Genomic DNA, 23,204 nt, shown 5'->3' on the forward strand with positions numbered 1-23,204 from the left:
CCTCCTCCTCCTCTTCTTCTTTTTTTTTTTTTTTTTTTGGTTTTTCAAGACAGGATTTCTCAATAGCTAAGGAACCAGTCCTGGAACTAGCTCTGTAGACCAGGTTGACCTTGAACTCACAGACATCTGCCTGCCTCTGCCTCCGGAGTGCTAGGATTAAAGGTGTGTCCCACCATTACCGTCACCAGCCCACCCCTTGCCAACTCAACACCCAAACACATCAGTTTAAAACACAGCTTTCCACCCATGGCCCTGAAAGTCTCCTATCATCCCATATATAAAGTCACAGAGTAAACAATCCCAGCCCAAAAGAGAGGAACAGGAGGCTAGGAAAGAAGCTGGAACCAAAGTAACATAAAACCCAGCAGGGAAAAGACAGCCGCTTAGGGCCTCTGGCATCATGGCTGGCATGAGCAGCCCCTGCCCTGCAACACTGTTGCTGCTCCAGCTGTGGCCTCTCTCCAGGGTTAGCTCCACTCAGTATCTGCAGCTTCCCTCAGCCAGCATCCTGCTTCTGGCATCTACAGTTGGGGATCCCCATTGCAACCTTCTCAGCTTCCATTCGAAGCCTTCCCAGGTGTTCTCCAAGCTGGGAATCTGATCCTGCTATTGATGGCCAGGCCTTGGTAGCTTTTCGGAACTTTCCTCACTTTGAAGTCTTGGATGTTGCCAAGACCGGCCCCATGCAAGTGATGTCAAAGTCGGCTGCTGGCTCATGGTGCCACCTGGCCCCTTGGACAACAGCCACAGCCCATTGCACCTCTGTTGCCGAACCTGGGAAAAGCCCTGCTTGATTGGGTTGTCTTGGTTCAGGCATTCTCTTTCTGACATTGTTTGCTTTCAAGTGCATTTTTACTGTTATACCCTGAAGCTTCCAATGGGGGGAGTATTGCTCTTAAGGCAATTTCCTGCTGCCCCAATTGCAAAGTGTGGGAGATGTGTCCTATATGACACTAATCTTTTCTACCGTTAGAGCTCTATGGCCACCCCTGCCTGGTCTGTGCTGTCTACACCTTCAGCTGCACCCATATTCCTTTCCTCGCCGAGCTACACATTTTCCACATATTTCTGCTCTCTCTCTCTCTCTCTCTCTCTCTCTCTCTCTCTCTCACACACACACACACACACACACACACACACACACACACACACACACGCTAAACCTAACTAAAAGCAGCGAGCAGCAGCCACGCCACAGCCTGAATGTTTTTACTGTCCCGGAACTGCCTCCTCCCAACAACTTAGTCCGTTTCCTGTAAACTTAGTCTCACTCCCATGTTCAGGACACAAGCAGAAAGCAGCCAGATTCTTTTCCAGAATGGAACATGCATGTCTTACAACCTGGTTCCTCGTGCAGCCCTTTTGCCCCCTAAAATGTCAAGAGCACCTTTTGATTGTCTACATTTTCAGCATCAGCCAGGTTTCCTAGATCCACAAGAGAATGGCCCGCAGAGCCCGCTGGGCTAAACTCACAGTGTTCTAGGGGTATGCTAGCCTGAAGCTGTAATCTCTTTCACATCCCCCAGGCTGAGTAGTTCCAAAGCCCCAGCAACCCCAGGGTCAGATTTATTGCAAGAATGACAAGTTTTCTTAGTACCAATTTCTGTATTAACTGCTTTCTTCATTAAAGAACAAAATATCAGACCAGAGTCTATTTAAGAGGAAAGAGGGTCATTTGGCTACAGTCTCCCGTCATGCAGGGAAGGCTGCTGGCTCACAGCTCCACAGAACAGGGAGCAGAGAGTGAGGAAGGCTGGCACAGCCTTTTCCACCCCCCTTTGTATTCAGTTTGGGGCCCAGTCCACAGATGATGCCAGCCACATTCAGGGTGGATCTTCCTCTCAGCTATTACTCCCAGGGAAGCCCTCACAGACATGCCCACGGCACTAACACCCTAGGAGCTTCTTAATCTACTCAGGTAGACAAGTCAACCGTTGCGATTCTCTTTAGGACAAGTGTCCCTGAATCTGAAAGCCCTTACAACTTCCAGGGATGGTTTGTGCGCAGAATTTCATCAGCGCAACCATACATATACACACGCTAAACTCGACTTTAAAAAGAGCGACTCCTCCCTAAGTACATGGAGCAATGAGAGCCACTGTAAATTCATGTTTCCCGGCTACGGGGAAGACGCAGCTGACTTAGGAGCGCACTTTAGCTGTCCATCACCTTAGCCACTCAGCCACCTCGTCCCACAAGAACATATTCTAACATTATCATGACTTTGTCATATTGGCTGCGTCATCGTTAACAATGGGGACCTCAAAATACAGAACTGTGGCAATTCCGTGGCCTTAGCAGAAGTGCCTGAAAAGGAGGCGGCCCCTGCACTGAACCACAGAGTATCCTCCAGGCTGATGGACGACATCTTCAGCCATTAGGGAAAGGCTGAAACGTCACCGATGCAGAGCCAAACTTGGGCTGCCTTAGCCTCTTCAGTTGCTGTTTACCGGAGCTGGAGAGATGACACAGCAGATAAAAGCACCGGCTGCTCTTCCAGCGGACCGTGGCTCAATTCCCTGCACCCATGTGCTCCCTCAACCATCTATAACTGCAGTTCCAGTGACTCCGTCGCCCTCGCTGGCCTCCGCGGCCATTGCCTGCACACGGTGCACACATAGGAAGGCAGAACACCCCGACACATCAAATACACAAAAATTAAAAACTAAGCAAAATCAGCCATTCTGTGCCCAGCTCTGTGTGTCACCTAACACCCTTGTGACTCTTGAGTAAATTCTTCTGGAATATATAGACAGACCCCGAGCGTCTACCAACCCAAAGGCTAAGGATGTTATCCGCTAGCCTCTCTGAGGCCCACGGTAGAAGTCCTCCAGCCTTGCTGCAACCTGCCAACCTGATGTCCCCACCAATGTATTTGAAAACTGTGTTGATTTATGGCTTTCTTTGTTTCGCTACTATAAATATTTTTAAAGACTTCAATAAATTCCTCGGTTAGAACACAGTATTTGGGGCAACCTGGGTCCGCGTTCCTGGGCCATGGCCTTCCACCTGCCACTGCAGACAGACTCACTGCACTTTCTGAGCAGGACGAGCGTGCATGGATTCTAGAAAGCCGTGCCCCAGAAGCAAGTTGGGGAAGAAATATTTTAAATAAATAAAGGCTTACACACTCTACATCACCGTCCACTGAGGGACGCCAAGGCAGGAACTCAAGCAGAGCAGGAACCCTGAGGCAGGAGCTGATGCAGAAGCCATGGCGGGGGGTGCTGTTCACTGGCTTGCTCCCCATGACTTGCTCAGCCTGCTTTCTTATAGAACCCAGGACCACCACACCTGGGGTAGCCCCATCCACAATGGGCAGGGCCCTCCCATGTCAATCACTAAGAAAATGCCCTGCAGACCTGCCTACAGCCAGATCTTATGGAGGCATTTTCCCTATTGGGGTTCCCTCCTCTCAGATGACTCCAGCTCCTGTCAAGTTGACAGAAACACAGCTCACGTCTTTCAGCGGTGTCAATCTGGCAGCAAACATCCAGCCAGGATGATAAACAGGCTTAGCAAGAAGCACAAGTGTCCACCTGGCTTCTGGGGCTACAGCAGAGAGAGCCTGCGGCCTGGCTGGAGGCAGTGCTCTCCCTGAAGGGAGTGTTTCTACGGTGCTGATGGCATCAGAGGCCCCCGGGTCCAGGGCAGTGTCTACTTTGCTGTCCTGGTCACCTGATGGATGTCCGGAGGAGCCACAGTTCCAAACACAGCTGTTCTCCTCAACCAAACTTTCCTCCAGACACGCACGCACCGTCAGACAAACCACTGCAGTATAAACCCCTCCGTAAGTGTCTCTCCTTGAACGTTTCCTCAGGAAAGGGCCTGACACTTGAATGTTGAGTGGACTAAGAGGATTTGGGAAGAAAACAATTTGAGACTCTCTGGGGATGAAGAAAATACCTGAGATGTGCTTCCCCAGCCTCGAGAACTCAGCACTGCCTTGTGGGTAAGCCTATCTCAGAGCTAAGCACAACAGAGAGGAGGAGGCACACGGTGAGTGTCCTGGGATACAGAAGAACCAACCAACCCCTCAGACGGGGAGGGTGGAGGTAACCTTGGCTAACGCTGACTCCCTCCCGGCCACTAGCCCACCCAGACGTCTTTAGAGGACATCATTCCACTCACCCCCACAACCTCCTGGAGGGATGTGTTGATGGGACTGGGGCTGATGCAGACAGTCAACGTAGCGCTCCCAAGATCACACAGCTGATTTGTTAATAAACTAGAGACGCGGTGTGGCCCCTGCTGGCCAACACCTAGGGTTCATGTGATTTTTACCACCCTAGACACAAACTCCCGGAGCAAAGAAATTCTTCCTGATGCAGAAAGAATCTGATCTGTGCTTCTCTTCTAGAACACGGGACAGCAGCAATGCCTGCACCCAGGGCTGCAACGCAGGCAGAAAGAACTAAATGACAGAAGGACTTGGTGCTGGGCATGGCCACCTGAGGGCTCAGTCATTATCTTAGCACCCAGACACGTCTTTAAAGGGGTCAGAGTGTAGCAGGCCTTACATTTGTTCAGGTTCGAAAGGTAAGATTCATGTTTTACCAGAAGGGCACAGTACCTTCTCTTCTGAAGAGACAGTCAGCTTGTCACTGGATATCAAGCTGCACACCTGGTCCAGACTTAAGCTCAGAAACTCTTCCCCCAGCATCACCTCCGGGAAATGCTGCTCTGCTCCAAGACAAGAAGTGAGGACAACATTAGACCACGCCCAAGGTCCGTGAGCGACGACGCCACAGCAGCCAGCGGGAGTAGAGGCTGGAGAAAGCTAGAAGATGGGGAGGAACAGAGAAAAAGACAGCATCCCGGCTGTGGCAGGGAACTGGACTTTTAACTCAGAAGTGAAGGCATGGATCGTCCTGTGTTATCCTGGACAACAGGCGAAAGTGGGGCAGAGCGATCAGAGTTTGTATTTCATCCACGCTCTGGAGACTGACAGCCTCGCAACAAAGCCTCACTGGGACCTGCTTACATAACGGAGCTCATTCACTGTCCGGGCACAGCGCAGTGCCCCCTGCAGCTCAGCCACTTAAAAGTGGTTCAGAGTCTCGGGGGGGTTCTCACAGGACATCAGCATTAGGAAGTCAGGAGGCAGCATGGCTCTTTCCAAACCTAGCCTGCTCTATCTAGTGAGTCTCTGTTTGACAGGGATGTCCAGTTTAGTGTTCACCCAGGTAACAAGCTGGCTGCACAAACACGGGGAACTGTCCATCGCAGCCAGCCTGCACAGCTGTTAAGAGAAGGACAATCTTGGAACAGCTAAAGCAAGACAAATTCCACAGGCCTGGGGTACACAGAAGAAGAGAACAAGAGATAGTTTTGGGCCGTCATCCAGAGCGCTATGTTCACTGAAACGCTACCCACTTCGGAAAGAAGGACCTAGGTGCAGGCCTGGCTTTGCCGTTTATGAGTTGTATTCTTGGGCCAACGGCATCGTTTCTGTAGGTTTCATGATAAGAGCCCATGTGGGAGTGTTGTGCCAGCGTTTCCCATGTCGGCTTACCCAGACGGCATTTTCCAGTTCAGGCAGCTCTGAGGCTCACGAGACCCTCCCGTTAGCCCTAGGTCTCCTTCCACTTCTGTTCCCTCACCGCCCCCTCACCCCGTTCCCCCAGACTGACAGTCTCTGGGATAACTCTTACAGGATGCACCCCCAGTTTCCCACTAGAGTTGCCCTGCCCAGTCTGGCAGATCTCTCAAATGAGATTTAGCATCCTCCAGCCCTAGAAGGCTTCTAAAAGACTGGTAAAGCTCTGTAATGCAAAAGAAAATTCGAGCATATTAAATCCCTCTCGCGTTTGTTGCCTGCTAAAGAGTAGAAAATGAACTTATTCGAATCATTAGTATTTCTAATGTGTGTGTGTGTGCTTTTGTGTATGTGTGCTTGTGTGTGTGTGTGTGTACCTGAATGTACGTATGTGTACCATATGTATGCAGAAGACCATAAAGGTCAGAAGAGGGCATTAGATCCCTGGGACTAGGTAGACTGTAAATCAGTTGTGAGCTGCCATGTGGGTGCTGACAATACACCCCAGGTCCTCCGCCAGAACAGTGAGTGCTCTTAACCACTGAGCTACCAAGCCCCTGCTCAAATCATTTCTTACAAAACTTATTTCTAATTTTAGATTGAGAAAATGTCAGGCCTAGCAAGCTCCTAGCGAATTCCTGCCTTCATCTGGTTACCCAAAGGTTAATATTTTATTCTTAGATAGGAATTTATGAACTTTTTCTTTTTTTCCTCCTGGGTAGAAGGTAGCGCTGATCAGCCTGATGACATCACTGTGGGTGTGACTACCTACCATGGCGCTCAGTGACGCTACCCAGGACAAACCTGGACATCAGACTCTTGGCGAAGGGGGCAGCTGTCGGTCTTGTTCCTCTGAGCCTTTGGCTCTTAGGTTTCAGGGAAGACTTACAAGCCCACACACCTGGCCTCTGGCCATCCAAGTTTAGCTCGGTTGCCAAAACATGACGGACGGAAAGCGAAAAGCGTGAAGAGGACAGGAGGTAAAGAAGCAAATGTGTGCTGAGAAGAACTCCCTGCGGAACCTGAGGCCAGAAGTACCTGGGCTTGGGGGCGGTTCCCACTGCGTGTTCTTCATGGCTGGGGAGACAAGCCAGAAGGCCCCGAGATCAATGATGGCAGAAAACAGCCCTGAGGACCGCTGTGGGTTGTCAGCCTAGGTCCCTCCCTGCTGCAGTGGGCTGCTTCTTACCCTCCGAAAGCCCCCTTAGAAGGCCATGTGCCACGTGGTGTCTGGTGGGGAGGGGCACCAAGGGGAGTGAGGAACAGTGGCTTCCCATCCCAGGCTGGGATTCAGGGACCCAGGAGAAACGCCAAGGATAAGAAAAAGCGTCCAGGATGATGGCTAAAACTGCTTGTGGCCACCCCTGAGCCCGAGAGGACTGGGACATGATGCCAACGCAAGGCCTTTATACTGGCTCTACAGAGAGTCTCAGGAGGCAGGTCAGCACAGACCTCTTCCCAAAACTGAAGGTGTTTATGCTCAAGATGAAACTGAATTCTCATGGAGCAAGAGATGCACTTGTGTTGACAGACCAGAGAGCAACACGTGATTCCTGGCAGCAAACCAAGAATGCTGGAGAGTTCCAGAGGAAAGTGATCCGTGCCCGCGGTAACAGCACCGCACCTCCCGCCAAGATTGGAAGCAACTTTCTTCTAAGGGCCACAGAGCCTGCGTGATGCTGCGCCCTTGAGGCCTTAAAATAAGAAGGGGGGAGAAATAAGTACACTTGAAAGGGGAAAGGGGAGGGGAGGGGAAAGGAGGGTATGAGGAGAAGGTGATATATATATATATATATATATATATATATATATATATATATAGAGAGAGAGAGAGAGAGAGAGAGAGAGAGTATGTGTGTGTGTGTGTAATTTAATTTTCTCCAAAGCCCTAACAAAGTGAATACCAATCTCTCCACATCAGAGACAGAAGGAACAGAAGAACAAAGCCTGTGTCTCCTACTCAAGTTCACACAACAGTAAACGTAAATCCAGACTTTGAAAGCAAGACTGTCTGATTACAGGAAAACACACTCTGGGAGTGCCTCGGCCTGGAGGCGGAGAACACTGGCTGCTCTTCCAGAAGGCCTGGTTCAGTTCCCAGCCCCGGCATGGCAGCTCACAACTGTTCGTAACTCCAGTTCCTGGGATCTGATGCCCTCTTCTGGCCCCCATGGGCACTGCTTTATCATATGACTTCTTTTCCACAGTGCGTGGTCTGGGGAACCCACGAGGGCAGCTGCAAATCTGCCTCATCGGAGCTAACGTCTCAGGACCCAGCCCTCTTGCTGTGTCTGCAGTTACGATCATGATCCCACCATGTCCTTTAGGATGGCTTAGGACTCTGGCTTGGAGCCACCACCCCAATGAGCTCCAAGCCCAGCCTTTTCTCTGAATGGGATAAAATTAACCAGACCTTTGCTCTGGTCCAACTGAGCTATGAGCTCAGGATAAAGGAACTCATAACCCATCTGTGACTTCTTTGACTTACAGAGGTGACGTGAACCCGCAAACTCCAGGACCCGTGAGGAAAGTCCATGAACTGAGCTACTGGGCACAGGCTCTGGGAATCCTGGCTGACACCAAAGGGCTTGAGCAGAATCAATGCGCTTGGCGGGGAAAGGAAACTTTAAAAGAGCTGCCAAGGTGCTCCCGACCCTGCCCACCCCACCCCATCCCGCTCAGTTCCTTATTGTCCTGTTTTTGAAGAGCAGAGGTCAGCTTTCCTGAGTCAGGATTTGATTTTTCAGCCCTGTTGCACCTCTGCTCCAAGGAAAAACCGAAGCTTCCACAGGGAAGCAACAGAGTCCACCCTGACCTCTTCCCAAAAGAGGCAGAGACTCACGAGCCCTCAGACTCCAAATATTCTTCCGCCTTCCCCATGGACGGTAGGAAATCTCCATGTAGTCTATGTTCCCTCCAAGTCATACATATATGCTCCTCTTACACTTTCAAGTGTACACACACATGTATACACACGTACACACACACACATACATACACACACACACTGCCATGGGTTCTTTAAAACTGCCCAGTCGTCTGTGCTATTGGGGCCTTGGGTCTGGGTCACACAAGTGTTCAGAACAGTAAAAGCCCCTGCCACCACCATCACCTTCTCCTCATACCACGTTGGGTGTAGCCAGTCACAAGAAGATCTCACTGGGCCAGGGATTCACTTTTTTAAGTGCTTTGCAAAACTTTTCTGTCCTTGATTTAATTACTTCATTCCACCAAATGACCTAATCAATCAAAACGAGGGGGACATTTCTCTTCATGAGCACATGAAATTCAATGGCTTTTCCATCTTGTGGCTGGAGGGGTTCAGCCCAGCTTTGGCAGGTTGATGTAAACAACATACCGAAAGAATTTTAATTGCCATTGCCTTAATGAGGCCCCATTAAAATCCCCTAAACAGCTCTGCTGATGGCCCAGGCACATGGCCCTCTAACTCCCAAACAACAAAGTCCTCATAACCCGGCCCTGACCTCTGAGGTTAAAGATTAAGCAGTCAGCCACAATTACCAGGGATAAGAAACAGGGTGTGCAAAACTCGACCATTTCCAGCCTCCAGCCAGCCACAAGGACTGGGGCGCTGTCAGCTGAGGGCAGAGATCTGAGCAGTCAACTTGTAAGTGTAGACCCGCTCTCCTCCCACGCAGAGCAAACACGACAGCATCGGGGCAAAAGTCACAGCACATCACCCTGCGAGTAAAACCGGACCCGGAGGAAGTAGGAAAGACTGCCCAGCTGCAAGAGCCGGGGTCGTTCCAAACAGGAAACCAGACAGACTGCTGAATAGAGGCAGTGCTTCCCAGCACGTGTGCGCACACACACACACACACACACGCACACACGCGCGCGCGCACACATGCACACGCATACACACACGCGTACGCACACACACGCGCGCACACACACACACATACGCACACACATAAACGGAGTTCTCCTATCACCTGAAAGGATGGAGACTAATCAGAAAGGAAGAGCTGGCTTTTTTCTTTTAAAAGGAGAAAAACTTGACTGTATCTATCTGTCCGTGTACATAGAATTGGAAATCCCTCACACAATAGACCAGCACTTACCGTGATACTCAGGGCACACGCACACTAGGCCAGCACCACTATACTAAGGCCCACACACACTAGGCCAGCACCACTATACTAAGGCCCACACACACGAGGCCAGCACCGCTATGCTCAAGGCCCACACGCACATTAGGCCAGCATTTACCACTGTGCTCAGGGCCCACGCACACTAGGCCAGCATTTACTGCTGTGCTCAGGGCCCACGCACACTAGGCCAGCACCGCTGTGCTCTACCTCCAGCCACACCAGTTTAAATGTACATTTTCTCTGATCCCATTAAGCTGCCGAGATTATATTCTTCCAAGTGCACTCCAAACGACTAGGCATAAGAAATGCAGACAAGGCTGCAACCTGAGCTCAATCCCAAGACCACGCAGGGTCACAGAAGAAAACTGACTCCCACGACTTGCCCTCTAACCTCTGCATGACCATGGATCCAGAAACCCCCACCCAAAATTAAATAATTGCAAAAAGATTTAATGCTCCCTGAAGTATTTTCTATAAAAGTAAAACTGGAAGCATTAATATCCATCAACAGAATACTAGTCAAGTATGGTATACCCATATCACACACAAACACACACACACACATACATACATACATACATACACACACACATACATACATACATACATACATACACACATACATACATACATACATACATACATACATATACATACACACACACATACACATACACATAAAATGAACAGCCTTAAGAATCTAGACATGATTCTAAGTTTTTCTATTAGGTCAAATAAAAGTATAATAGGTAGGGGCCGGCGTGGTGATTCGTGAGTCAAGAGCACCGGATGCTCTTCCAGAGGACTTGGGTCAGTACCCGGTACCCACCCAGTGGCTCACAACTGCCTGTAACTCCAGTTTCAGGAGACCTAATGCCCTCTTCTGGCCTCCATTGGCACCAAGCACACACATGGTACACAGACATACATCCAAACACATAAAAAATAAGATGTTAAAAGTTAAAGCACAGTGTGTGCAGAATGCATCAGTGTCCATTAAAACACATATTCTTACGTCCTATAGCAATACTCAATATTCTCCTCTGACCCCTTCAGAGAAGGCAGGAGACTGGCGAGCTTTCATACCTTCACTTATGGGCAGACAGGAAGATAACCTGATCATATAGTAGTATATATCTAAACAAGTTTAGTGCAGTGGTATGGAAATATAACTGTGGATATGGGAAGCTGCCAGAACCTACTAAGGTTTATAACCTTGGGAATATTTTTTATGTGCATGAGTATTTGCCAGCATGTATGTCAATGCACCACATAACTGCCTCGTACCCCTAAAAGTCAAAGAGAAGGTGGCATCAGAACCCCGGAACTGGAGTTAGAGGTGGCTGAGAGTCACCATGTGGGTGCCGGTAACAGAACCTGGGTCTTCCGGAAGGGCAGCCAGTGCTCTTTAATCACTGAGCCCTCTCTCCAGCCCGTGAAATATATATGTCCAAAGAAAGAGATCCTGCTGGATCCAAGAGGAGCACACGAAGGCCCTGCCTGGGCCTCCCTCTGATGGAACCATTCCTCCTCATGGTCTTTCAACCAGTCTGTTTTCCCGGAACGATCGGCGACGGGTTTTATATTAAAGCTGAAATAGGAGCAAAGTGTTGGGGGAAAACACAGCATTTGTTGTAAAAGCAAGAGTTTAGGGACAAGCTGGGGGCAGCAGACGAATGAACGCAGAGCCCAGCTGGCTAAAGACTGGGGAGGGGAGAAGAGGGACCACAGACCTACCTGCCTGTGCTTCCAAATTTTAAAAAACCCAAACTCAGGAGCCATGAACTGATCCCCTTCCCCAGCGTGCATACGGTTTGAAAACCAGCAGTCAGAAGCCATGGTTCTAGTGTTTACAGCCCGGAACTGACTCTGGGGCTCCCTCAGGGCAGCAGATGGGTCTGTCATGGGGGACCCAGAGCACGGTCTCAGGGGTGTCAGCTACAGGACATCTCCTGCCCCTCATCCCCCACGATCCTGAAAACAGTTCAGTGTATCATCCCCTCCACAGAGGAGACAGGCCAGAGTCGCTCAGCCCCAAGCGTTGACTCCTGGATCTGACCCAAAGGGTTTCCTAGAAATGCTGGCTTGGAAATATCTCGTAATGCAAGGCAGATTCCTTTCTAGAAGGCACATAACCATAGCCCGACACAGTTCCTAGTATGTGACCCTAGGAGTCACCACGCATCCAAATTCACAGTGGAACAAAGAAAAGCGAAAGGCCTGGCTGGAGAAGCAGGGATACCAAGCCCCATCTGAAGCCAGAGATGAAAGATCAAGGAGATGAAGCAGGCCCACACCAGTCGAAGAGGACAGACACAGCCATCCTTCTCACCCCTCTCTAAGCGTGGCAGCCTTCCTGCCCTTCTCCTGTCTTTCCATTGTGCTTTTCACAGCTGCATTATCTACACCTGGAAAACGCGACCTCCCTGTTGTAAGAAGCTACAGCTGCTCAGAAGGCCATCTGGAAGATAGTCACAGGCCTGCACCCCAGAAAGGAGATCCGTGTCTGTCATCATGCTGAGCCACAGAACATAGGAATGGTTGCTTGTGCCATGAGGGGACAATCTCTGTGTGGCTGGGAGGATATGGAGCCGCCAGAAAGAGAAGAAGACATTCATATTGCATTTCCCCAAGCCCAAGATGGCTGTAACTCTGTACTAGCATCAGCTGTCTGTCTGTCTGCCTGTCTGTCTACACTGTCTGATGCTGGAATTTGGTGACTCTGAGACACGGGCTACCAAGCACTATTTCGACAGAATAGGCCCACTCCAGCTACCTGCATTCCTCCCTGGTGGCTCACGGAGCTACCCTGATCTGCAAACTGGAAGCTGTGGACAGCTCTGGGTTTGAATTCTGCCGCTGCCCTCACTAGCCGCATGCCCTCAAACCATCTCACCTCTTGGGGCTTTGGTTTCCTCAGCTGCTGTAGACCTTCCCCCAGGATGCTCATGGAGTGCTTAGCGTAGGAGGGGACCAAAGCAAAAGTCCAATAAATACTAGCAACGGAAGTTCCCTAGGCTACTTACGGACAGACACGCATGTGCCAGGCATCACTTTGACAGCATCAGGACCAGGGAGCACCAGCACGATGGATGCACCGTCTCCATCCTCCCATCAGACAGGGAAAAGGGGGATGAAGGAAACACAGGGCTTGTATTCATGTGCATGCTAGGTGGGCTAGCAGAAGATGGTGAAAGAGACAAGGAAGAGGGAAAGAGAGCCCAAGCAGCTCAGTGTCCTACCCTTTGCCACACTGACGAGTGGGACAGTGGGATCCCACGCACACACATGCCTTCCGGCCCGGCTCCTGCTAAGCAAAACCTGAACAACATCATTCGGGAAGGTGGCCTCTTCCACTCGGGGACCCTTGCTAGGAGAGAAAAGGCACCCTGAAAGGAGAGCACAGGCGGACAGAGGGCAAGCAGGGGTGTTCGGGCTCACAGACAACATGGGCCAACAGGAGTGAGAACTGGGGCTACCAGAGAAGTCCTTCACAAAGGTCAGCTTCAAGGTCATTTTCACCATCGGTCATGTGTGCCTGGACACGGAGACTCCACAGTCTGTGACCATCGGTCATGTGTGCCTGGACACGGAGACTCCACAGTCTGTGACCATCGGTCATGTGTGCCTGGACACGGAGACTCCACAGTCTGTGACCATCGGTCATGTGTGTCTGAACACAGAGACTCCACAGTCTGTGACCATTGGTCATGTGTGTCTGAACACAGAGACTCCACAGTCTGTGACCATCGGTCATGTGTGCCTGGACACGGAGACTCCACAGTCTGTGACCATCGGTCATGTGTGCCTGAACACGGAGACTCCACAATCTGTGACCATCGGTCATGTGTGCCTGGACACGGAGACTCCACAGTCTGTGACCATCGGTCATGTGTGTCTGAACACAGAGACTCCACAGTCTGTGACCATTGGTCATGTGTGTCTGAACACAGAGACTCCACAGTCTGTGACCATCGGTCATGTGTGCCTGGACACGGAGACTCCACAGTCTGTGACCATCGGTCATGTGTGTCTGAACACAGAGACTCCACAGTCTGTGACCATTGGTCATGTGTGTCTGAACACAGAGACTCCACAGTCTGTGACCATTGGTCATGTGTGCCTGGACACGGAGACTCCACAGTCTGTGACCATTGGTCATGTGTGCCTGGACATGGAGACTCCACAGTCTGTGACCATTGGTCATGTGTGTCTGAACACAGTCTGTGACCATTGGCCATGTGTGTCCTAACACAGTCTGTGACCATTGGTCATGTGTGCCTCTGTGCCAGGGGTTTGGTTAGAGAACAAAAGCAAACAGGACACTTGTCGTCTCATGGACTTGGGGCTAACGCAGCACAGGGCAGACAGCAGGGCCTCCACTCATTTCCAAGGTCCTGGCCAGACAGAAAGCAGAAGAGCAGGACAGACCCGGCCGTGGTCAGCTGGGTGTGGGACAAGACAAAGCTTTTCACTGAGAGGCAAGGAGGACGCTGTGCACAGGCCTAGTGATTAAAATGGCCAGACCATTTCCTAGTTAACTTTCCACTTGCTGCAGTGAATAGTGAGGGAGAGTGTGCATCCTGCTAACTGTGGTGGACTGCCTGCCTGGTGACTTTCATTTCTTCTGCCTCCCAAGACTCCATCCAAATACCAGGATGACAAGCTCTCTCCAAGGGACAGTGTTGCCCAGGAGACATGTCAGACTGAGGCTCGTCATGCTGTGTGTGGTTGTACACACATACTAAGTTCGTCCTGATGTGTCTGGTTGCACACACATACTAAGCTCGTCCTGCCTCGTCTGGTTGCACACACACGTACTAAAGAATAAGACGGTTTCTGCCTTTCTGATGTTTGTGAACATTTATTCTGGTTAAAGCACCTCACTGTGATAACTGAGTGGCTCCGTTGGGAGGAAGACAGAGGATGAAGTGTGGGTAATGTGGTGTGTGTGAGGGACAGAAAGTCTGTGAAGGCCTGTTCTTATTCTCCTGGAGAAGTCAACACAAGAATCTAAAGCAAACTTAAAATTAACAATGTTCACAATTTTCAGAGGTAAATGGAAGAAGCCAACACATGAAATAGCTTTTTGTTTAGATGTTTTATTTATGTCTAACTATGTGTCTGTGTGTGGGTACGTGCATGTGGGTGCAAGTACACAAGGAGACCAGAAGAGGGCATCAGATCCCTCGAGCTGGAGTTAAAGAATGCGAGACACCAACATGGTGTCTGCAATCTCATTCTCGTTTGGGGGTTGGTTGATGTTTGCTTTGGTTTTGGTTTTGACATGGGGTTTTTATCATGTAGGCCACACTGGCTGTGAACTTGTAGTGATCCTCTGGCCTCTGCAGGGCTGAATCACAAATATAATTAAAAATCAGTGACTGTAGAAAGCAAAATAGTGTGTACAGAGGATACCTGTTAATCACCAGGAGCCCAGAACATATTTAACTTCCAATATCATCTACATAGAACAATTTAACCAAATGAAATTGGTCTTAAACCACAAAGATCTATTTCAACCCTAAGCTCAGTTTATGCTACACATGCACACATGCACACACACGCACACATGCACACAAATTCATGTACACTCATACACACACATACAAATTCACACATCCACATTCAAATACTCATATTCTCTCTCTCTCTCTCTCTGACACACACTCCCAAGACTCCTCAGACATTTCTCTGCCAGCTATTTCCTACAGACAAATAAGCCACATCCCATTCAGCAACAAGTGAAACTTGTGTACTGTTAATTGTCTGTGCTTTGTCTCCCTAACCAAATCATCAAGGCTCTGCCATAGGAACAACTTCTCAAAACCTCGGCGGGTCCTCTACAGGATGAGTGACCAAACCCACCAGCCCTGAGGAAACGAGGCCAGCCCTGAGGAAACGTGGGCCGCCCGGCCTTACCTGCGTAGGCGTTGGCCTGCTGCAGGAGGTCGGTGCAAGTGTGCACGTCTGCGAATGCGCGGATGCCCAGGCAGTTAGTGGGGTGCAGCTGGGACTGCAGAAAGTCACAGCAGTTCTGCCGAACGTCCATGAGTTGCAGCAAGCTGGCTGCTGGGAGCAGCACCTGCAAGAGAAGGCCATAGTCTGAGACTCCGGGTCCCACCGCCAGGGCTCGTCCCCAGTAACCACTCTTCCCGTACGTGTCTGTGATGGTATACTCAAGGTTTTCTCACGGCTCTCCACAGCCTTTCACTGAGTCGTCCAAACTTCCCAGTCTGCTGTGCAGCCTTGCTTTCTGCTACTCTGCCCTCAAGGCCACACCCACATGGGGCCTCAGTACCATCCTAACCTGTAAAGTCTCCCAGGGTGGTCTCCAGGCCAGGACTTTAGTAAAATGCAGGTTTAGGTTCAGCAGGAAGGTAGGCTGAACCTATTCATTATTAAGAACTCAAGCAACCTTATACCTGCGGGACCAGGAACCTCACTCAGGGTGACAAAAAGTGTACACATGTACAGCACACGCAGAGGCTCTGTGTCCTTGGTTACACACTGGTGTGACCCAGAGAATTGTAAATCCTGACGCCTGGGTGTCCTGTCTAAAGATTCTGATATGTATGAGCAGTCTGTATGGTTTCTTCCGAGATCAAAACTTTCCATCTTGGAGGAAATCTTGTTGAGCTACTGATGTCTACAGAGAGGTTAAACAGCAGACGGTCCATGGAGAGGAGAAACACCCCACCCTTCAGGGAGGCTCTCAAGCTAAGGAAGCAAACAACCCAACAGCTCCAGGAAGTCCGCGAAACTCACCAGATCTACTGGGCCCTCCCTCCCCAGGTTTGTCCAAGCAATAAGGACAAGGGAGAGACAGACAATCTCAGACAAGCTGAGCTACCTGAAGGAAGAGGAGACCAGCTGAGCTTCCTCCTGAACTCTGTGCAAAGGATGATCTCCAACCTACTGAGCTGACTAGACTATGCAGTGAGCTCCAGGTTCCCAGCTTTGCTCTTGGAGTCATTTCTGCCCCTGTAAGCTCACCCTCGCCTATACTCCTTTAAGTGACTCCAATAGAACTGATCGGCTTTACCAAGTTAGACTTTGACGGCATCTGCGCTTTGGTCTGTTGTGGGTTCCCTGTTTGGGGTGAATGGGTGTCGGTTTGCTTCTCCCCTGGAACAGTGCTACACAACAGGTCTGAGCTGGGCACAGTGAGATATTTAAGGCTCCCTCCCATGCTTCTGCAGCCAGTCAAGTCTGAGAGCCACTTCCCTGCGACCTTCAGTACGCTGCCCTCACTCAGAAAGGTACTTGTTGCGTGCCTCATTGGCTCATTCTCACTGTTGAGCGCCTGTGTGCCAGGCACGGGTCGAGGCTCTAGGATTCAGCCATAAGCACAGCAACCCGATCTTGCTTTTACGGTGCTTCTCAACTGACCGAGAGGAAAGCCAAGTTTTCTTTTTAAAAGTCACAGGACACTTGCTTATTCTGCATCATGGAAAAGAGAATAGTTCTTGCTTGGGTGTGTGCAAATGTTTTTCCTAGGAACCGGGGGAGACTGGATTGAGCAGGCCTGCTGGGCACTCTCTGTCAAGCTTCCCAAGGCTGCCCAAACCTGTCCTCTGGATCATAAAAACAAGATAAAAGGCATACCCCCACTCTGGACTCTGCTGTCCCACTCACTCTGTGAAAGAGACAGGTAGCCAGATAATTTACCAAAAAGAAACTTAGGGGGAAACCACAGAGTGTTGAAAGATTCTGTAATTTGCAGAGCCCAGCACCAGTTCCTCCCAGCAATTCCCTGTTCTCGGGGAGAGAAGCTGAGCCAGACCAGCTCCAGCTGTTCCCATCCACAATGGATCTCCCAGGGAGGCAGGGCAGCAGGCAGATATGTCTGCGTGCTTTATTCTGGGCATCACAGATGTGTGTGTGTGTGTGTGTGTGTGTGTGTGTGTGTGTATGTGTGTGTGTGTGTGTAATTCTGGATGGATGAGTGGATGGATAGATGATAGATAGATAGATAGATAGATAGATAGATAGATAGATAGATAGATAATTTAAATGCTGATCTCCCAAAACATCTTTGCACCCCCCCCCCATAAAGACTCCCATCACCTCTACATGCTTGGGCCCAAAACAATGTCCCACTGATCATTCCTGGGCCTTGTCCTTCCACAGGGGTAACCAACTGTCCTGGTTCGACAGGACTGGGGGACATCAGAGGACTTTCTGTGCTGTGGAAGGATGACTGTGTTCCATTCATCATCCCCTCCCAAAGGCATCAGCGGCCCACCCCCTTCCCCTGTGTGTCGGGCGGACTGGGCATCTCCTCGCCACAGAGAGCTCTGCCCATCTGCAGCTAGCTTCACCTTCTCCCACCCCACTCCTGCCCTCCAGCCGCCTCCCGCCTGCTGTGTCCCTAGCAAGGCCGAGTTAAATTAGCACAGTGTCCTTGGTGTTTGCTGGCCCACTGATTCATTCCTGAAGAAGAAGATAAAAATCTCCTTCACCTCAGAGTTTTAAAACCCGTCAGTGAACCCGGCTACAGCCCGGATCTAACTGCAGGAGCTCCGTCCCCACCACACAGCCTCCGTCCACTAAGCAGTCATAAAACTGGAAAACTCAATTAACCTGTGGGCCGCTCAGCCTGGCCACACAGATTCCAAGGTCAGATTAGTTCTGCCTGCTGGTGAGCTGAAGGTCCGTTAGCCGTTCTCGCTGAATACGCACTGGGAATGGAAGGCTGTACACCAGGGGGCTTCCACAACACCCCAGCCGTTTCTCCTGCATTGTCTGTCATTGTCTGACCCAGCTAGTTTCAGGATAAGTCCTGGGGGACCCCTCAGTTCTAGGCAGCCTGGGACATGTATTCATGCTAGGGGTTCCATCTTAACCGGTGACTTTCAAGGTGCCTGAGACCTCATCAGATACACAGATTCCTCCCTTCCCCTCATTCTCTCCGGGAAGAGAGCGCAGTTTAGTGATTAGGTTTTCAAGCTCATATTTCCTGAGCACATGCCTTCTCTTGCACTCTCAGCACCTAACACCTCCGTGGGCAAGCTACCCACACAGCTTCCAGTTTCCTGACTGTACACAAACCCACTTAATATACAAAAACCAATGGGACTCCCACCTTGCTGTGGCCCCCACCCCCACCCTTCATCTTGCTTGGCCCACTCCCACCTGAGCACCTTGAACTGGTGTCCCACCGTGAACAGGGTTACTGGTTTCTCTAAAGGTTCCTAGACTCTTTGATCTCAAACTCAAAGGCTATTTTCTATACACACACACGCATGCACGCATGCACACACACATACCCTGCTTCACTCAGGACAGAAAGGAAAGTGGAGGTGGTCAGAATATCAGAGGAGAGGATGGAGAGACCAAGAGATTAGCCATTTCCTATGCACGCATGCACGCACACACACACACACACACACACACACACACACACACATTCCCAGGGGTAAACATGTATGAGGTGACTGGTCAGTCCCATCTTCCACATTTGCAGGACTTGAGCGTTTCCTCTTCCCTGCTTCCTGAGGCCAGCTCCATTCTCGGTTTTGAAGCAGACTGTGGGGGCAGAGCCATAGGATGGACCCCTTGGCCACTGAAGGGACAGAAGCTGGAGCCCTGGGAAGGGAGTCAGCGGGAACTCCTCTCAGCATGGAAGATTATCCCGGGTCAAAACCTCCCGCGTGCCTCTCCCGCCTCACTCCTAAAAGACCCTGAATGGCCCATGATGAAGAGTTTACAGGTTCCCCTCGGATTGTTGCAAACGGCCAGGTCTCCATTCCTCACATGCTGGGCCTGTCTTGTTTTCTCTCTCCCTCCGATAACATGAAAGCGTGGCAAAGGATATCCCGTTGCAGGCTTTGCTTCCTTTTGCAAAAACAAGAGGAAATGCCCTGCCTCAGAAAGTACCTAGTCCTGGAACAGCATCCAGGGGGTAGGGGTAGGGGGGGAGGCTAGACACCAGCGGGGGCATGTGGAGCGCCAGGTGAAGGGCACCCAGAGAGCCTCGAAGCTGCACTCCAAAGGCTGACGGAGCAATGGTGCCCATTGAGCCTGCGAGGGGAAGGGAGAAGAGAAAAGCACAAGCAAGGGACGGGTGACAGGACAGCCCGGTCATCAAAGTGTCATCTTTAACTCTGCTGTCTCCACGTACTTACTGGACGCCAGCCTGCGTTTCTCAGTCTCAACAGCACAGTGGGCCTGGTCACAGCCGTGCCATGACAGCTTGTGGGAATCAGCCGGGTGGCACGCTCGTAGCGCGAGCGCGGCCCTACACAGAGAGCGCACAGCCGCTGTCGGGTTTGATTATAATTAAACCACAGGGGTCAGAAACCAAGGCTCCAGTCACAGTCACTCATTCAAGTTCGGCACAGCCACAAAGGTTAGTCAGGTCCCCACGCCACTTACTCCTGTGTGACCCAGGTCGCTAAGTCCTTTTGTCATCAGCTACAAACAGGGCTGGTATTGGTGCCCCACTAGGTGCCAATGAGGATGAAGTCGAGGGACTGGGTTCTAACAGCATTACTGTCAGACAGAACTGTCCGCATCTCCATGGGAGAGCCACATCTCCAAGGACCGGACTGAGAGGGAGTAAGATTTAACTCTCAGGGACAGCACGTCCCCAGGGGATGGGGGGGGCACTCCCAGCCCGGGGGAGGGGAGGGGAACACAGACAGCAGAGGCAAGCCAGACTACCTCCTCTTCCTTCAGAGTTTGGCCCAAACACTTCCTGAGTGTGGTCTGCCCTGCTTATCCCCATCAGGCAGCAGTGACTACTTCCTCCTGTTCGCCTCCACCAGGGCCCCCCATCTGTGTCTGCCCACAGAGCAGCTGTTCCTTGGGGAAGCAGCCTGTCACAGCGTCTTCTCTGTAGACGCTGTCTGCCCGCACGGGGCAGTAGCTCAGAAAACAAAAAAGGTGCTGAGTGTCCGATACATGAAGGTGTACATCCCAGCACTGAACAGCCAATCGAATGAAGGTCTACAGCCCAGCACTGAGTGTCGGATAAATGAAGGTCTACAGCCCAGCACGAGGGAGGCAGTCTTCAACAGCCTTCAGCCCTGGGCCTTCTACATGGTGCTTTTCTACCCCTAACTACTGAGAAGCTAGCCCAAAGGCCCTTCTCAGAAGAACAGCTGGTGCCTGGCCCAGGCCTCTGTCCATGCCAAGCATTCTGGGCACACCCCAGGAGGTATCCCAAACTATGTTCCTACTGGGCAGAGTTCCCAGACTCGTCTAGATCAGATGGGGTTAGCCCCACCCCGACTCTTTACCATGACTATCTGGCCACCCGGCTACCTGTCCTCAGTCCCCATCAGCACCCAGTGCCTTCTGCATGTAAGTGATGACATCACAGTTCTCTGTTCTAGGTACTCGTATGCACCGCATGCTAGGTCTCTCGTTCTGAAGCCCGTGTCAACATGCTCACACAACTCCATCGGATTAAATGGTGTCATCATGCCCATATCGATGAAATACAAACACTGGAAAACAAGGCTCAGGGAGATCAAGTAGCTTGGGTCGGAACACAGTGAGTTTATGAAGACCTCTAAAATGGGTTCTCTACACCTCTGCTCTGGAGGAGACGGAACCTCTAGAATGGGTGCCCACACCTCTGCTCTGTGGAAGACACAGAACCTCCAGAATGGGTGCCCTACATGTCTGCTCTGGAGGAGACGGAACCTCTAGAATGGGTGCCCTACACCTCTATTCTGTGGAGGAGACGGAACCTCTAGAATGGGTGCTCTATGCCTCTGCTCTGTGGAAGAGACGGAACCTCTAGAATGGGTGCCCTACACCTCTGCTCTGTAGAGGACACAGAACCTCTGGGATGGGCGCCCTACACCTCCGTTCTGTGGGGGAGACAACCTGTAGAATGGGTGCCTCACACCTCCACTCTGTGGAGGGGACTGAACTTGACTCCAGGGTGTCAGGGCCGGGGACTGATAAGGCTCTGGGAAGTGGCTGGGAAGCAAAGGGCAGGCACACAGACATTCATTCCACGGCCTCAACTTGAAACTTAACCCTAAAAAAGGGCCCTGCCCAAATCCCTTCCTTCATCCAGTGTCCCTTAGCATCCTCTTGCTGCAAGGGACTGTGCACAGATGTGGCTTGTGTGTTTGCCTGAGGGATGTCTGTCCTTACCCCTACCCTGCAGACACCACGGGACCAGTGCCGTTCCATCTACAGTGCCCAACAAGGGGTGTGGCAGGCAATAGAAACATTGGGGCTGAGATGAAAGAACAAGCAATTACCAATCCAGTCTCTCAGACAGAGCCAGCCTGGAAGCGTGGTGTCTTTAAGAAGGGAAATAGGCCTCTTGCTCACTAAAGAGGTGTGAGCCTCAAGTACATAAAGTGGCTGTGCAAAAACAAAACAACAACCAAAAACTAAAACTAAGTAACAACAACAAGAAAAATCTCCGAATCACACATACTCCATTGCTCTTGTTAAACAGTAAAAGCAGGAGAATGTATCCTTGTCTGTTTAGCCTCGTGATCTGTGGAGGTCAAGAGTGCCTCCCAGTTAGCTCCCCAACTGGAGCACAATATGGATGTCCTCTTTTGGGTCCTCTTTGTCTTCACTGACTCCCAGGCTTCAGATGCCAGGCAGGGCTGAGAAAGGGGGAAAGGCACACACAGTATGCCATAACCACACTGCCTGAGACTCCATCCTCTGACCAAAGCTAAAAGATACGAAACATTAACAGCCTCACACCCCGCTGGGACGAAAGAACAACCTGGAGAGAAGAAGGGGTCACCAAGCTTCTGGCTCCCCCTTCATAAGCTAAACACAACATGAGCTAAAAACTCCTGACTCCCGGGCTGGGCTCATGCAAAAGTGTTTATTATGTGACCCAGTGCTGAAAAGCATAGTTCATGTGACCCAGGTAAAGTGGCTTAATTCTCTGCAGCTTGGTTTCCGCTGTAGTGACCTCTGAGGAGCCACGAGGGTTAAATGGCAGGGACTGAGTGTGTGGCATGTGGGCCAGCGGCAGAGATTACCTGCACGTTCTCTTCGGTCACCTCGATTTCTGCCGTGTAGATGTAATCAATCAGCTTGCTGAGAGTCTGCCCATCCACATCCTTGATTTCAATCTTCTTGGCTTTACTCTCAGACATGTCGCCTAGAGTTCACAACAACACAGAAAGGACACAAATTGGATGCCTGTGGGCAATTGGCTTCCCATGTTGTCCTGGAAACCACAGGAGAGAGTGGGGCACAGAGACATCCAGGTCATAATGACCGTGGGTCTCGGACCACTCACAACCAAGCGTAGGCATTCTGGGTTCTGCTGCCTGTTTCTGTAGACGAGGCCTGGGCAACACTTCCTGACAGCTGCATTCAGGACCAGACAGGCGAGCAAACTCTTCACCGGCCCTGAAGGTGGGCAGGTCTTGGAAGAGGAATTTGCAAATGCCCAAACCACCATGACAACGTGAAAATGCTAGAACTTGCTGAGTGCTGACTATGGCCAAACGCTGAAGGGGGCACTTCAAATTCTTGCCGCTTCCAAACGTCACAGAAATGTGTGGTGTTTGCAATATCCGCCTCATCTTCTAGAGAGAAAAACAAGG

General features: G+C 50.8%; 1 protein-coding gene across 2 annotated transcripts in view; it reads right to left on the minus strand.

The window, feature by feature from the left end:
* Klhl3 (kelch like family member 3) overlaps nucleotides 1–23,204 on the minus strand; it is a 106,627-nt gene that overhangs the window by 39,560 nt on the left and 43,863 nt on the right. For both annotated transcript variants that reach the window (XM_050144405.1, XM_050144404.1), the window contains 3 exons: nucleotides 22,632–22,753; nucleotides 15,577–15,739; nucleotides 4,574–4,683 (listed from right to left, as the gene is read on the minus strand). In XM_050144405.1, coding sequence (XP_050000362.1) covers nucleotides 4,574–4,683; nucleotides 15,577–15,739; nucleotides 22,632–22,753 — 395 coding nt within the window. The remainder of the gene's footprint in view (nucleotides 1–4,573; nucleotides 4,684–15,576; nucleotides 15,740–22,631; nucleotides 22,754–23,204) is intronic.

Source organism: Alexandromys fortis, unplaced genomic scaffold (genome assembly GCF_014885135.2).
Source record: "Alexandromys fortis isolate MF-2015 unplaced genomic scaffold, M_Fortis_MF-2015_v1.1 scaffold_1, whole genome shotgun sequence".
Classification (NCBI taxonomy): Eukaryota; Metazoa; Chordata; class Mammalia; order Rodentia; family Cricetidae; genus Alexandromys; species Alexandromys fortis.